Source organism: Anolis sagrei, chromosome 4 (assembly GCF_037176765.1).
Source record: "Anolis sagrei isolate rAnoSag1 chromosome 4, rAnoSag1.mat, whole genome shotgun sequence".
NCBI classification, from domain to species: Eukaryota; Metazoa; Chordata; class Lepidosauria; order Squamata; family Dactyloidae; genus Anolis; species Anolis sagrei.
The window spans coordinates 125368917-125386416 of NC_090024.1; the positions used below are offsets into that span (position 1 = coordinate 125368917).

Consider the following 17500-nt stretch of genomic DNA (forward strand, 5'->3'; position numbering starts at 1 on the left):
CAGCTGCAAAAAGCCACCTTTCTGGGATCTATTCTCTGATGCATCACACAGTCCTAGACACTTGAGAAGTGTCCCACGTGTGATCAATACAACAGCCAGCAGAGTGTCTGCTGTGGACTCATCTTGTTGTATTTTAAATAATAATAATTATTATTATTATTATTATTATTATTGGGAAGTGTTCGACTTGTGATTTTGTGATACGAAATCCAGTATATAGATCTTGTTTGCTGTGACATACTGTGCTTTTGTGTCAATAATAATAATAATGTTTATTTATATCCCACCTCCTCTCCCCAGGGGACTGGGGTGGCTGACAACATAAATAATACAAGAAGTGCAATACTCATACATAAAACTGAATAAACAATTAATAACACAGGATTTTACATTCCAAGAAATGTAAATAAAATAAAATAAAATGGATACAACAAAGATTTTTAGGACACCTTTAAAAGCTAACCAATGTATAATGACAGGTCTGATTAGTCCCTTCAAATGCTGGACCATCACATTGCTTTACTTCCCCTAAATATATTAATGTGGAGGAAAACTTCATTAGCCTAGGTAGTTGATAGTAATGAATTTTCATTTTATTTTTGTCGAAAGAATTGAGTTTTCCAAAACCCACTCTCTGCCATGATTATTTATTTCAGTCATTCTAACTGTTCAACGCCATATCTTTGGAGTGGGTTAGCATTTCAACAACAACCCCATTACAGAGTAGAATTGAGGCTCAGAGTTGATGACAAATAATTAAAATATTGTTTTAATTATTGCTTTAATTATTATGATCCACCTAATTCAGTCTGTGTTGAAGCTATGATTTCAAACGCAGTCCCCTTCTACGTAAAATCCCACATGTTCTGCTTTGAACTGGGTTATCTGAGTCCACACTGCTATATATTCCCGTTCAAAGCAGATCATGTGGGATTTTATTCAGCTGTGTGGAAGGGGCCTTTGTTGCCTTTTCCTGGGCTTTCGTTTGAATATATATTTTAATACAAAACGTCTAAGTTGACCTCTTCTACAGGTAGAAACGAATGAGCAGCAATCCTGTGGAGTGGAAATGTGTCTCATTGAGAACCTTAATTCACCTATTCAAAACATCACCAGTTTTCTTTCTTCTTTTGCTATCAGTTTGGGGAATAAAGAACACATCTCCCTACCAATTTTACTTTTAATAATTACTTCTGTGGTTCTGTTTTATTTTATTGTCATCCCCGCATTCATTCTTTAAAACTAATAATAATAATAATAATAATAATAATAATAATAATAATAATAATATATTTATAGGAGAGATTTCTCTGGTTCAAAAAGACAGGGAGAAACTGACAGGAAAGTAGTCATTCTGGGCACTTCTGGGGAGATTCAATATTCCAGTTTTTTTTTAAAAAAAACAACGCAAATCACAAGCGAGGCACAGACCTAAACACCGACGGATATACACAAAAGGCTCATTTCAGCAAAATTGGGTTCTCACTATTGGAATAACACATTGCAGCAATTGCCATCCGAAATCAACCTCAAAGTTGGAAAGGATGGCAATCCGATGCTCGTTTGGTAAGAGCCTGAATTCAGCTTGGTTTTGACCATGCCTTCAGTTTGAGGAGAAGAGAGCGCCTTTGTTGAACGACGAGAGCTCAGAGAATCATTGCAGATGGAGAGATGAAAAGGGGGATGCCCTTGAAAGACCAGTTTTCAATTTATGTAGCTATATTTTAATTTCCTTTTCTCCTTCCTCCGCTTTTCTGCCTCTTCAAAAAAGGAATAAGGGAGGCACCGGTATCGTTTGCAACTGCCCTATTATATTCCTGGTGTGGGGAAAGAAATCAAGTTGGAGGGCGCTAAGAAACCTGGAAAGGGAGAGCGGGGCAATCTGTGCATAGGAACACACTCCCGAGGAACTAGTATTGCTCACAAGATGCACCTTCTTGAACTGCGCGTTTCTTTCCGGGGCAAAGCCTCCTGCTGCAGGTGGAAGGGCTCTGGGAAGGGAGGCGAGGGGGCTGCTTTACTTACTAAGGGTCGTTTTCCCCGAGTTGAAAGTGGACGAAACAACTCTCCCTCCCTTCCTCCTTCCTTCTCTTTCCTTGGGATCTGCTGTCTTTTTGCCTCTTCCTTCCGCTCTGCTACCTTTTTGCTTCCCCTTCCTTCTTTCCTTCCTTCCTTGGGCACTTCTGCCTTTTTGTCTCTCTCTCTCTCTCTTTCCTTCCTTCCTTCCTTGAGATCTGCTGCCTTTTTGCTCTTCCTTCCTTCGGTTTCGCTGCCTTTTTGCCTGTTCCTTCTTTCCTTCCTTCCTTCCTTCCTTCCTCCCACTCTGCTACCTTTTTGCTTCCCCTTCCATCCTTCCATCCTTCCTTCCTTGGGCCCTTCTGCTTTTTTGCCTCTTCTTCCTTCCTTGGGATCTGCTGCCTTTTTGCCCTTCCTTCCTTCCTTCTTTCCTTCGGCTTTGCTGCCTTTTTCGCCCTTCCTTCCTTCCTTCCTTCCTTCGTTGGGCCTTTCTGCCTTTTTGCCTCTCCTTCCTTCCTTCCTTCCTCCCGCTCTGCCACTTTTTTGCTTCCCCTTCCTTCCTTCCTTCCTTCCTTCCTTCCTTCCTTCCTTCCTTCCTTGGGCCCTTCTGCCTTTTTGCCTCTCCTCTCCTTTCTTCCTTTCTCCCTTCCTTCCGTCCGTCCTTCGTTGGGCCTTTCTACTTTCTGTCTCTCCTTCTTTCCTTCCTTCCTTCCTTCATTTCCTTCCTTCCCCCCGCTCTACTATCGTTTTGCTTCCCCTTCCTTTCTTTCTTCCTTCCTTGGGCCCTTCTACCTTTTTGCCTCTTCTTCCTTCTTTCCTTCCTTCCTTCCTTCCTTCCTTCACTTCCTTCCTTCCTCCCGCTCTACTATCTTTTTGCTTCCCCTTCCTTCCTTCCTTCCTTCCTTCCTTCCTTGCTTCCTTGGGCCCTTCTACCTTTTTGCCTCTCCTTCCTTCCTTCCTTCCCTGGGCCCTTCTGCCTTTTTGCCTCTCCTTCCTTCTCTCTTTCCTTCCTCCCGCTCTACTATCTTTTTGCTTCCCCTTCCTTCCTTCCTTCCTTCCTTCCTTCCTAGGGCCCTTCTACCTTTTTGCCTCTCCTTCCTTCTTTCCTTCCTTCACTTCCTTCCTCCCTCCCTTCCGTTCTACTATCTTTTTGCTTTTCCTTCCTTCCTTCCTTCCCTGGGCCCTTCTGCCTTTTTGCCTCTCCTTCCTTCCTTCCGTCCGTCCGTCCGTCCTTCCTTCCTTCCTTCCTTGGGCCCCTCTGCCTTTTTCCTCTCCTTCCTTCCTTCCTTCCTTCTGTCTTTTTTCTCTTTCTCTCCTTCTTTCCTTTCCTCTCTCTCTCTCTCTCTCTCTCTACTCACCCATACTACATTAATGAAGGACTAGAAGGCGGAAGGGAGAAAAGTGCCAGTCCTTCCACCTGCATCAAGCCAACCCTTCCCTTTGAAAACCGCAAGACCCTGCGGATGCAGAACAGGTCTCCTCCACAGCCATCTCGAGACCCACCACAAAGACTCTACTCTGGAAAGACACGCAAGACAGCCGTATTCGGCCGGGAGTTGCTGCTTATGGTGAATAGGTCTCCAGAGTCACTTCCAGGCCCACCGCCCTGGTGCATTTCAAAGGAAGTCGCCGGCCAAACTGACCCCTTTGCCTGGGGAAACACTATGAAATTCGTGGGATCTCCGTAGGTCGGGCGACTTGGAGGCACGCGATGCGGCGAACAAGGGAGTCCCGAGCATTAAGACAACACCTGGAATATTCAAACCATTTCTAAAGCATACAATGCACCTATCAAGGAAAGGCTGGGGCGGCAAGCAAGGCGAAGGAAGGCCAATCTGGCCGAGCTTGAAAAGAAGGGGCAGGAAGACGAAGCGGGGAGGGAAACTTTAAGATGCTCCGTCACCTTTCCCCATCCTCAGAGCCACAATAGCTGCTGGGCAGATGAACACAAAGAAGGAAGGAAAGGAAGAACCTTTTCCAGGACGATTCCGGGCGAGGAGAACTCACTCCAAACCGGGAGCCTCAGCTCTTTTCCTGCCTTTTCCCGCTTTGAGGGCGGAAGGGGAAAAACCCACCTTCCCGAAGCTCACAATCCGTTTCCAGGGAGGAAAATCCGAATCTAGGAGGGAAGCGGACGGGCCGACGGTCAAGGAAGGGGTCCAGATTCGCAGCGACCCCTTCATCGAACCACAGCCGGTTTAGTCTCATCCTTCCATTCATTGACCGGCACTGCCATATAAGTTTCCTTGAACTTCCTAATATATATAGGAAGTTCAAGGTCCTGTGAAAGCAACCCGTCCCTTTCCGCCCGAATTGGAAAAGCGAATAATATTAATTCACAGGGCGCAGCGAATTTGGTTTCTTCTAGACAGACCCTCCATCCCAGGGTCGGATCCCAGGTTTTCTGCTTTAAACCGGATTATATGAGTCCTCACTGCCAGATAATCGGGGATAAACAGAAAACCTGGGATCAGATCCTGTCTGGAAGGGCCCTTAACTACATCTTGATCTCCTCGCTGCCTGTTTGCCTCAGGCTGGATCTTGACTGCCACAGCGCGTTATGCGATCTGTGTAGACCCATAGGGTTTGATGCCATGTGGAACAGCATGTTATGAGTCTCTCACTGACCACAGAAGGCGGTTCAGATCTGTTCAGATCTTATATGGCAGAGCAGGACCAGCACGCGGAAAAGGGAGTTTGATTCGCCCGAATTATTAAGAAGGCCTAAAAGATTCAAGAAAATAACACCCGAGAATATTCCCAAAGCAACAACAGTCAATTATTGAAATAATATTTTATCCCAGCACCGTTTGGACCTCGAATCCTCGCCAAAAAGATTATGGGGAGCGGGGAAAAGGAGATCCCATTAACAAGGCGCCATTCTTCACCTCGGGATCCTCCCTTCACTCGGGAATCGCCCTAACCGGATTCCCCATCCGCTCCAAAAGCGGGAAAGGAAGGAAGGAAGGAAGGAAGGAAGGAAGGAAGGAAGGAAGGAAGGAAGGAAGGAAGGAAAGATGGACGTGCCCTGCCCTCCAAGTCCAAAAATGCCTCCAAAGAAAAAAAGAAGGAAAAAAAACACAAGGTTGTTGTAAGTTTTTCCGGCTGTATGGCCATATTACAGAAGCACTCTCTCCTGACGTTTCGCTTGCATCTATGGCAGGCATCCTCAGAGGTTGTGAGGTCTAGAACATGGCCATACAGCCCGAAAAATCTACAACAACCCAGGGCCAGTTGTGAAGTCCGTTGACCATAGATGCAGGCGAAAAGTCAGGAGAGCATGCTTCTGGAACATGGCCACACAGCCCAAAAACCTTACAAGCCAGTGATTCCGACCATGAAAGCCTTCGACAATACAAATCTAAACAAAAGGGGAGGTCAGTGAACCCGAAGAGACGCCCGTTGCCGAGGTTCAGAAAGGGGAACTTGTTCAGGACCCGAGAGGATAGATTTGGAAAGGAAGGCGAGAGGGAAATGATGCAGGAAGAAGAAAAAAGGCCAAATGCGGAAGAGGAAAACGGGGGGGGGGGGGGGAGACGAGGGGAAATGAGGCTAAAGAGGCTCCAAGAAAGAGCGCGGCGCATCTCCCGCGATGGGAAGGCGAGCCAAGCGCGGCTTTGGGTTTTACAGCCGGGTTTTCCCAGAGAGGCTTCTTCCCACTGCTTTTGCCGTGGAAGCCCAAGGGGGTGGCCTTCATCGAGTCACTCTCTCAGCCTCAGAGGAAGGCAAGGGCAAACCCGCCTTGAACAAAGCTGGCCAGAAAAACCCTGTCACAGTGCTATCTATATAAATAAAATTTTCATGTTCTTTTGTGGGATTAACATAACTCAAAAACCACTGGGCGAATTGACACGAAATTTGGACACAATACACCTAACAGGCCGAAGAGTGACCATCACTCATAAAAACACTGAAAAACACAACAGAAGGGACTTAAAAAGCAACCCACCCACCCCCCAAACTACATTACAATGCATGGACAAAACTACATATATATACAAAAACACACACACACACATCTATGCATATACACACACAAAACACATACACAGAAAGGGGGAAGGAAGGAAAAAGACAAGGAGGGAGAGGAGGCAAAGAAGGAGGGAAGGAGAGAAAGAAGGAAAGAAAGAAGGGTAGAGAAGGAAGGAAGGAGAGAAGGAGAGAAAGAAAGAAGGAAAGAAGAAGGGAAAGAAGGCGGGAAGGAGAGAAGGAAAGAAAGAAGGGTAGAGAAGGAAGGAAGGAGAGAAGGAGGGAGGAAAGAAAGAAGGGAAAGAAGGCGGGAAGTAGAGAAGGAAAGAAAGAAGGGTAGAGAAGGAAGGAGAGAAAGAGGGAAGGAGAGAGGAAAGAAAGAAAGTTAGAGAAGGAAGGAGAGAAGGAAATAAAAAGTGAAAGAGGGAGGGAAGGAAGGAAAGAGACAAGGAAGGATGGAACCAAAGAGCAAAGGAAGCGAGAAAGAAACTGGTAGAGAAGGAAGAAAGAAGGAGGGAAGGAAAAAGAGGGAAGGAAGGAAAGATGGAGGTAAGGAAGGAGAGAAAGAAAGGAGGAGAGAAAGAGGGAGGGAAGGTTGGCCACAGCAACGCGTGGCAGGTACAGCTAGTATATAAATAAAAATGTCGTATTCGTTTGTGGGATTAACATAACTCAAAAACCACTGGGCGAATTGACACCAAATTTGGACACAATACTCCTATCAGGCCAACAAGTGACCACCACTCATAAAAACACTGAAAAACACAGCAGAAGAGACTTAAAAATAAATAAAAAATACAACGCATGCTTAAAACCACCTATACACAGACTGGGCCAAAGCAAGCCTGGCAGGGGACGACTAGTCATCAATATTACAATATTAAATATACATCTCTTTTCTCTCTCAAAGAGGCTCAAAGTCGTGGACAGATATTTTCCTAGTTCCAACAGACCTCACAACCTCCGAGGATGCTTGCCATAGATGCAGGCGAAACGTCAGGAGAGTATGCCTCTAGAACATGGCCATACAGCCCGAGGGGGAAAAAAACCTACAACAACCCAGTGATTCTGGCTATGAAAGCCTTCGACAATACATGATAAAAGTTGCCTTAGGGCAGTGGTTCTCAACCTGGGGTCCCCAGATGTTTTTGGCCTTCAACTCCCAGAAATCCTAACAGCTGGTAAACTGGCTGGGATTTCTGGGAGTTGTAGGCCAAAAACATCTGGGGACCCCAGGTTGAGAACCACTGCCTTAGGGAGACCCCGGTGGTGCAGTGGGTGAAACTGCTGAGCGGCTCAACTCGCTAACCGAACGGGTCGCAAGTTCGAATCCGAGGAGCGGGGTGAGCTCCCAGCTTCTGCCAACCTAGCAGTTCGAAAACATGCAAATGTAGTAGATCAATAGGTGCCACTCCGGGGCGCTCCATGCAGTCATGCCGGCCACATGACCGTGGAGGTGTTTACGAACAATGCCGGCTCTTGGGCTTAGAAATGGAGATGAGCACCAACCCCCAGAGTCGGATAGGATAGGACATAAGTAAAGGGAAAACCTTTACTTATGTGAATTCTAATAATCATCCACGCAGTCATGCCGGCCACAGGACCTTGGAGGTGTCTACGGACAACGCTGGTTCTTTGACGTACAAATGGAGATGAGCACCAGCCCCCAGAGTCGGACAGGACTGGACTTAATGTCAGGGGAAAACCTGTATCATTAGGGTTGCTTGAATAACACAGCCATCCCTGAAGATGGCAGCCACAAATGCAGGCAGAAACTCGGGAGAAAAGCCTGCCAAAATGGCCCTACAGCAGAGCCCAGTGATTCCGCTGTGGAAGCCTATCTGGGTGAAATCCCATCCAATTCGTGTCTTTGCTGAACCTCCCCACAAGAGACGGTGATCTGGTGCCTTCTCGGTGTTCAGAAGGGGAGAGAGGGAAACGGGGTTGTTTCTGGGCTCCGACCACAACCGCGACTGAACCCAAACAGTCCCCCTGGACCCCCAAAGGGTGAAGAAGAGAGGAAGGGCCCGCTATAGAAAAGCAAAGCCCGGCTTGGAGGAGGAGATCTGGAGCGCGAGGCGACGGAGGCGCGCGCACAGGCACCGCACCAGCCGCGAGATAATTGGAATTTAACGGACTTTCTGAGTTATATTCTGGGCCTAATTGAATTAAACCAATTGACTCTCCATTAGAAATCCTCTAGCGGTGACCCAGGCTATAAATTTGGGGCACGCGGCTCGCGGCGCGCTTCCGGCCGAAAGGGAACCACGCTTTTCCGCTCTCGGAAGCAGGAAGGGACCCGTGGGGTGGCCGCGGCACATCTACACATAAGGGCGGACTGGATCGGCGTCGGCCTTCCCTCGAGTGACACTGGGAAAAGGCCCCCTCCCAGCCCTTGGTGGGGGGTTCACACGGGAGCAAGGGAGGGAGGGCGAGCCTTTCAGAGGCTGGGAACCGACCCATTTGGCCCGGATCGTGTCTCAATTTAGGCGCAGGCCTCTCTGCGCGTCACCCTCAGGCTGCATTTTGTTCAACGGGGTTCAATGGAGTTCAAAGTGCACTCTATGGATCTACTCTACACTAGCCCTCTGAAGGAGCTGGGGGTGGTGACGGCCGACTTGTTTATTCGAGTCGGAAGCGACCGAACGAATAAACAACAACTACACTACACTAGCCGCAGAAAGCATTTCAAAGCGCATTGTGTGCCGGTTTAGATCAAGCCGCAAGAAACACGCGCACCTTCTTCTCGAGAAAACGACCCCACTTCTCTGCGAACCATCATCCTCCTCTCTGCCCCAACATCCTCTCAAGCGCATTTGGGGCCTTTTCCCTGGCTGGGACTCCCTCCCAAAAAGAGAACAGAGGGCCCCTTCCCCGCTGGCCTCCCAGTCAAGACATTTCTTCGCCATCAAGGTCTTTGGGGGAGGGCGAGGGGGAGGTTATGGGGGGAGGTATAGTAAAAACTCTGGCATAGACACAGAACTGGGAAGCCCTGGCCCTTGAGCGCTCCAGGTGGAGGTCAGCTGTGACCAGCAGTGCTGTAGAATTTGAAGAGGCACGAATGGAGAGCGAAAGACAAGAGGAAGGGACATCAAGCCAACTCTAACCTGACACTGAGAACTGGGAAACCCTGGCCCTTGAGCGCTCCAGCTGGAGGTCAACTGTGACCAGCAGTGCTGTAGAACTTGAAGAAGGAATGGAGGGTGAAAGAGAAGAGGAAGGTGCATCAAGCCAACCCTGATCAGACACTGAGAACTGGGAATCCCTGGCCCTTGAGCGTTCCAGATGGAGGTCAGCTGTGACCAGCAGTGCTATAGAATTTGAAGAGGCACGAATTGAGGGTGAAACAGAAGAGGAAGGCGCATCAAGCCAGCCTCAACCAGGACCGCCTTCCACCTGGAAACCAATGCCCTCACTGCAGGAGAACATGCAGATCAAGAATGTCACACCAGTACACCATCTTGGAAGACAATCCTACTGGGACACAAGTGATTTGTTGGAAATAGCAACCTTCTCCAAGCCTCTTCTACTAGTTATTTATTACTTATATAATTGAGATTGCTTGCTGTATTGTGTGTATACATTGGTATGCAGTTTCCCCCCTAACTCTACGTTTTTAGAGGTTGTGGGAGGGACTACAGACCATGTGATCCTGATCTTAGAATGTTCAGAATGCATTTGAGTCAGAAGTCAGTTGAATCAGTTGATATGAGTTAGAGTAGTATAGTCAGTATGCTGCAGTGAGATGTTCAGTTGATATATAAGTCTGCAGCAGAAGTATAGTACAATTAGTTGAAGTATAGTACAGTATAGTACAGTTTAAGTATAATTCAGTCAACATGAAACCTTGTCTCCTGTGCTATGCTAATAATACAATGTAATGTAATATATAATATATTTATATTATAATGTAATACAATATAATACTACTACTAATAATAATGATATTATAATTATATATTTTATATTACATGTAATATTACTAAGAATATTACAATATAATGGTATAGTATAATATAACAATATATAATACTGATATTGTACTATGCTAATATAATATATTGTATGTATATATATCTTGTAACCCACTCTGAGTCCCCTTGGGGTGAGAAGGGCAGCATATTAATAAATAATAAATCAATAAATCAATAAGAAATGTACCTGTTTACTCAATACATGAAGTGTGTAAGTAAATAAACTATGTTCATTTTTAAGGAAGACTCCTCATTTTTGTTTTCTTGAGAGAATGATTTAAAGGCAATATATTTTATGGGAGAGTAAGTATATATATTTTTGGGCAACTGAAATAACACTTCAGAAGATCTGCTATATATTTTATGCACTGGCATATCTTTGTTCCTAACATTTCAGAGAGATGAGGTATATCAGTCTAACAACTGAGAAGCCTAAATCGCCTTACACGAATACTGGTGGATATTTACCACTCAAGCAAGTTTTAAACTCTTCTCAGGAAGTTGCAAAAAAAGGTTACAATCTCTAACAAGATCATGCCTTCTCTCCAAAAGGTTATGATTATTCCAAATAGTGTGAATGGCAATTAATCTCAAAAAGTATCGTCGAAGGCTTTCACGGCTGGAATCACTGGGTTGTTGTAGGTTCTTTCGGGCTATATGGCCATGTTCTAGAAGCATTCTCTTCTGACGTTTCGCTTGCATCTATAGCAAGCATCCTCAGAGGTTTTGGAGATTCCTGGTTTTCCCAATAATATTGTGGTGATGGGGAGTATTACATGTCCTTTTAATATATTTAATATATTTTAATATTATTAATTTTATGTATTAATAATTTTAATACACTTTTAATATTACGTGTAGCTCTTGAATGTTGACTGCATTTTAACTACATATGTATGGCACTTGTATGTAATTGTGTGTGTGTTTTTTAAAAAATGTATTTGCTTCGTTTTGATTTTTCGATTGGGTTGTGTCATGTTCTATTGTGTGTGTGTGTGTGTATAATGTAATGCAATATAATATTAATAATATTATATGATATTATAATTATATATAATTATATATTATATTATATAATTATATATTATATATATTACTAAGAATATTACAATATAATAGTATAGTACAATATAGTAACACTTAATACTGATATTGTACTATACTAAAAATATATTGTATGTATGTAGATAATATATCTTAAGCTGCTCTGAATCCCCTCTGAATAAATAAACAAAAGGGTTGATTGCCTTTTATAGACTAACAATTCATATATTATTAGCATAGTACAATATCAGTATTAAGTGTTACTATATTGTACTATACCATTATATTGTAATATTATTAGTAATGTTACATGTAATATAAATATATAATTATATCATATTATTTTTAATATTATATATATATTGTGCTATACCATTATATGGTAATATTCTTAGTAATATTACATGTAATATAAATATACCATTATAAAACATATTAAATGTAATATAAATGTAATATAAATATATTATTATAATATCATTTTATTATTAATATTATATATATATTGCACTATACCATTATATTGTAATATTATTATTAATATTATATATATATTGTACTATACCATTATATTGTAATATTCTTAGTAATATTACATATAATATAAATATACAATTATAAAACATATTACATGTAATATAAATGTAATATAAATATATAATTATAATATCATATTTTATATATATTACCATATAATGGTATAGTACAATATATATATATAGATAGATAGATAGATAGATAGAGTACTATACCATATATATATTGTAGTATACCATTATATTGTAATGTTAGTAATATTACATGTAATATAAATATATAATTATAATATATTATTAATAATATTATATATATTGTACTATACCATTATATTGTAATATTCTTAGTAATATTACATGTAATATAAATATACAATTATAAAACATTATTATTAATATATATATAATATTATTAATAATATTATATTACATATTTATATTAAATGTAATATTACTAATATATATATTGTAAGCCGCTCTAAGTCCCCTTCGGGCGTCATATAAATGTCGTAAATCAATAAATAATAAATATTGTTCTGACCGGTTTGGGTCCTTATGGGAAGAAAGAAGGGGTGTCAATCAGGACTTTGGGGACACGGAGGGGAGACACAGCGGGGAATCCGCAGATCCACGCGTGACCGAAGGGAACCAGACAGTCCCTGGGACTCACATCTCAAGAGAGAGCAGGATAAATACAAACGGAAAGCCCTCCCCGTGTGGAAAGTGGGGGAAGGTAATGCTTCCGGTTGAAGAACCCTGGCTTCTAAGTGGGACATGAAGCTGAGAGTTGGTTCAGACTGGTTTCTGGGGCAACTGCAGTCGGAAGGAGGTTGGGTGTCATCCACGCGCCTAGCTGGATAAATAATCTACAAGCAGACGCATCTAGGTGGACTCAGGGAGGACAGAGAAAGGCACGCAGCTGAAAAGCGACAGGCAGAAACTCTCCTCCCTGCTTTGCTTTGAATCCCCGCACATCCCACCCGCCTCTGCCTCTCCACCTGTCAACAAAACACGCGCGACCTCTCTGCCCAGGCCTCCCAGAAGAGGCACCAGAGATAATAATATAATCCCTGCAGTTGTTGGGATTTGTAGTTCACTTACAAAGAGCATTCTGAACTCCACCAATGATGGAATTTCTCAACCTGGGGGTCGGGACCCCTGAGAGGGTCGGGAGAGGGGTGTCAGAAGGGTCACCAAAGGCCATCAAAAAACATAGTATTTTCTGTTGGTCACAGGGGTGTGGGAATTTTGGCCCAATTCTACCATTGGTGCGGTTCAGAATGCTCTTTGATTGTAGGTAACTATAAATCCCAGTAACTAGAACTCCCAAATGTCAAGGTCTATTTTCCTCAAACTCCATCTGGGCAAATGGAGTACTCGTGCCAAGTTTGATCTAGATCCTTTATTGTTTGAGTCCACAGTGCTCTCTAGATGTAGGTGAACTATAATTCTCAGACTCAAGGTCAATGCCCACCAAACCCATCCTATATTTTCTGTTGGTCACGGGAGTCCTGTGTGGGAAAGAGGTAAAGGTTGTCCCTAAGTCCAGTCATGTCTGACTCTGGGGTGTGGTGCTCATCTCCATTTCTAAGCCGAAGAGCCAGCGTTGTCTATAGACACCTCCAAGGTCATGTGGCCAGCATGACTGCATGGAGCGCCGTTACCGTTATTTATAGTAGGTGAACTATACATCCCAGCAACTACAACTCCCAAATGTCAAGGTCTATTTTCCCCAAACGCCACCAGTGTTCATATTTGGGCAAATGGAGTACTCGTGCCAGGTTTGGTCCAGGTCCATCATTGTTTGAGTCCACAGTGCTCTCTGGATGTAGGTGAACTACAACTCCAACACTCAAGGTCAATGCCCACCAAATCCATCCTGTATTTTCTGTTGGTCATGAGGGTCCTGTGTGGGAAGTTTGATTCAATTCCATCATCGGTGGAGTTCAGAATGCTCTTTGATTGTAGGTGAACTATAAATTCCAGCAACCACAACTCCCAAATGTCAAGGTCTATTTTCCCCAAACTCCATCCCAGCAACTACAACTCCCAAATGTCAAGGTCTATTTTCCCTAAACTCCACCAGTGTTCATATTTGGGCAAATGGAGTACTCGTGCCAAGTTTGGTCCAGACCCTTCATTGTTTGAGTCCACAGTGCTCTCTAGATGTAGGTGAACTACAACTCCAACACTCAAGGTCAATGCCCCCCAAACCCATCCTGTATTTTCTGTTGGTTATGGGGGTCCTGTGTGGGAAGTTTGGTTCAATTCCATCATTGGTGGAGTTCAGAATGCTCCTTGATTGTGGGTGAACTATAAATCCCAGTAACTACAACTCCCAAATGACAAAATCTATTTTTTTTAGTGATGATCACTCCTTGGGTTAGTAGGTGTCTTGTGGCTTGTGGCTTCTTTAGGCTCCCTTTCAAATCTATGATACTATATCTCTCTCTGTGTTGTGAATCATATATCTATCTATATCTATGGCTGGATGGCTCTTTGTCAGGAGGGCTTTGATTACGTTTTCTTGCTCTGGTGAAGGGAGTTGGACTGGATGGCCTTAAGTAGTTTCTGTTGGTCATGTTGGTGTGGGAAGTTTGCCCCAATTTTGTTGTTCGTGAACTTCAAATCCCAGCAACTACAACTCCCAAATGACAAAATCACACCCTCCCAACCCCACCAGTATTCAAATCTGGATGTATCGGGAATATGTGTCAAATTTGGTCCAGTAAATAAAATGCATCCTGTTTATCAGATATTTACATTATGATTCATAAGGTAGGGTAAAGGTAGTCCCCTGACATTAAGTCCAGTCATGTCTGACTCTGGGGGTTGGTGCTCATCTCCATTTCTAAGCCGAAGAGCCAGCGTTGTCTGTAGACACCTCCAAGGTCATGTGGCCGGCATGACTGCATGGAGCGCCGTTATGATTCATAACAGTTGCAAAATTGCAGTTATGAAGTAGCAACAAAAATGATTTTATAGTTGGGGGGTCACCACAACACGGGGACCTTTATTCAGGGGTCGCAGCATTAGGAAGGTTGAGAGCCACTGCTCAGGGGTCCCGACCCCCAGGTTGAGAAACACTGGATTAATGCATACACAGTCACATATGTATCCGGCGCACAATGTAAACACAAGGACCGGCGCCTCCACCCGCCTTGCGAGAGCCCTTCTTTGCCTGGATCCAGGCTTTGAAAGACACTCAGCAAAAGAAATGCCCCGGATGGCAAAGGGACAGCAAGTAAAGCACGGCTCGGGGGCACTTTTGGGGGACCCCAGACCTTTTTCTGCCCTCTTGCCACGCATTCCACTCCACTGCAGAAACCACAGAGAGGGGGACAAACTGGACGCCTCCAAGTCCTCCCCATTCAGCACATGTTGCTTTGACAGATCCCTCCCCACCAATCTAAAGAGCGGGGAGACTTGGGTACCTGTCTCTGCAGCTCCTGGACGGGGAAAACAACCTGTTTACCACCTTCAAATACATACCATATTTGTATACTGCCCTTCTCAGCCCTTAGGCGACTCAGGGCTGTTTACAATGGCCACGGTTCGATGCCCAAAAACATTAGCATATAATATAAAACCATAACAATACATATTCTTCTGTCCATCTTCTTTACATCTATAGTTATTATTATTATGAACCTCCCCCCCCCCGCGCTACTCAAGCCCTGCCAGTTTTCTTTATTATTAAATCAATATAGATATATATAGAGAGAAATTCCTTACGTTGCATTGGCACGCCGAGAATGTCTGGAAGCCCCTTGACAGCACCTTCTGGGGCGAGCGCTGCGCTTTGCATCATTTTAGTTGCAATGTTTGGGAGAAGGCGAAGTTGTTGTCGTTTTTAAAAAAATAATCTACCCCAAAGGGATAAATAACCAAAAAAATAATACAAAGCAATGCTTGTGGGTGCCGCAGAAGGGCTGCAAACCCCTTTGGGTCCCCTGCGATCCCAGCCTGGCTGGATCCTGGGTGGGAAAAAAGTGATGCAGCAACAGCAGAAGCAGCGCCCTGGTTGCTTCCCTCCTTCCTTTGGTTGGGAGTGCGGCTCCAAGGAAGGCAGCTTTGATTCATTCACACTGCAGGGAGGAGAGGGCGTGACGTCACCGCCAGCCGCAGGGAAGCCACGCCCCCTCCGGCTAATCCTGAAGGAAAGACCCGGCGGGGAGGAGGGAGGGGTCAAGGGCCCCCAGGTAAAGCGCCCTGGAAGGGAGGGGAAAGGAAGGGGGGAGGCTTTGCTGGACAGGCCTCTCCCACCCCCTCTCTCTGGGGGCGGGGCTTGTCTGAGGCCCCGCCCCTTCCCTACCGTTTTCTATATAAACTGGACCAGGGAGAGGATTCATCTCTGGCTAGCTTTGTCCAAGGCTTTCATGGCCGGAATCACTGGCTTGTTGTAGGTTTTTTCGGGCTGTATGGCCATGTTCTAGAGGCAGTCTCTCCTGACGTTTCGCCTGCATCTATGGCAAGCATCCTCAGTGGTTGTGAGGATGCTTGCCATAGATGCAGGCGAAAAATCTGGAGAGAATGCCTCTAGAACATGGTCATACAGCCCGAAAAAACCCTACAACAAGCCTCTGGCTAGCTTGTCTGCGGGGGAAACTCAGGGCCCTTCCACACAGCCATATAACCCGGAATATCAAGGCAGAAAATCCCACAATATTTGCTTTGAACTGGGTTATTTCAGGCCCCTTTCATACAGCTGAATAAGATCCCACATTATCTTCTTTGAGCTGGAATATATATATATATATATATATATATATATATATATATATATGTAAAGATATAGATATAGATAGATAGATAGATAGATAGATAGATAGATAGATTGATAGATTGATAGATATAGATAGATCACTCTCTCTCACTCTCTCTATCTCCTAGCCGTCCCCTGCCACACGTTGCTGTGGCCCAGTCTGGTGATTTGGAATCATAGAATCACAGAGTTAGGAGAGACCTCATGGGCCATCCAGTCCAACCCCCTGCCAAGAAGCAGGAATATTGCATTCAAATCACCCCTGACAGATGGCCATCCAGCCTCTGTTTAAAACCCTCCAAAGAAGGAGCCTCCACACACACTCCGAAGCAGAGTGTTGGTTTCTAATATATGTAATTTCTTTATGTTTGTGGGTAAACAGTATTTCTTGCTATTTCTTTGTCAGTGTTAATGTGGAGATTGTCTGGTTTGGTTTGCCTACTCTGGAACATGCAACATATCATTGTCCTTCTTTAGGGGTTCCTTTCAAATCTATGATACTATATTTGTCATGTGTGTGTGTGTGTGTGTGAATCAGATAGATATAGATAGAGATAGCTCTTTGTCAGGAGGGCTTTGATTATGCTTTCTTGCCCTAGTGAAGGGAGTTTGGACTAGATGGCCTTAAGGTAGCACTTCTTAACCTGGGGGTCAGGACCGGGGGGGGGGGTCATGAGAGGGTGTTAGAAGCGTCACCAAAGACCACCAGAAACACAAAGTATTTTCTGTTGGTATGGGAAGTTTGGTCCAATTCCATCATTGGTGGAGTTCAGAATGCTCTTTGATTGTGGGTGAACTATAAATCCCAGTAACTACAACTCCCAAATGGGTTAGTAGGTGTCTTGTGGCCAAATTTGGTGGCAATTCGTCCAGTGGTTTATTTGAGTTATGTTAATCCCACAAACAAACATTACATTTTTATTTATATCGATTTAAGACATTTATATGCCGCCCTTCTCACCCCAAAGGGACTCAGAGCGGCTTACAAGTTCTATGTAAATACAATACAATGTATATTATATTATTAGCATAGCACAATATTAGTAACATACATTCCCTTATTGTACAACACCAGTACACTGTAATATTATTAGTAATATTACATGTAATATGAAATATATAACTATTATATTGTATTATTAATATTATATTGTATCACATTATAATATTGTTATCAATATTATATGTGTATACAG

The 17500-nt window shown here is 43.9% G+C and overlaps 1 protein-coding gene across 2 annotated transcripts in view; it reads right to left on the reverse strand.

The window, feature by feature from the left end:
• The window catches only part of LHX4 (LIM homeobox 4), a 98538-nt gene extending 82963 nt beyond the window's left edge, over positions 1-15575 (reverse strand). Inside the window, exon 1 of one of the 2 annotated variants that reach the window (XM_060774456.2) lies at positions 15275-15575. In XM_060774456.2, the coding sequence (XP_060630439.1) occupies positions 15275-15350 (76 nt within the window). In that variant the 5' untranslated portion in view covers positions 15351-15575. The remainder of the gene's footprint in view (positions 1-15274) is intronic. The other variant, XM_060774457.2, reaches the window with a different exon arrangement.
• Between the last annotated feature and the right edge of the window lie 1925 nt (positions 15576-17500).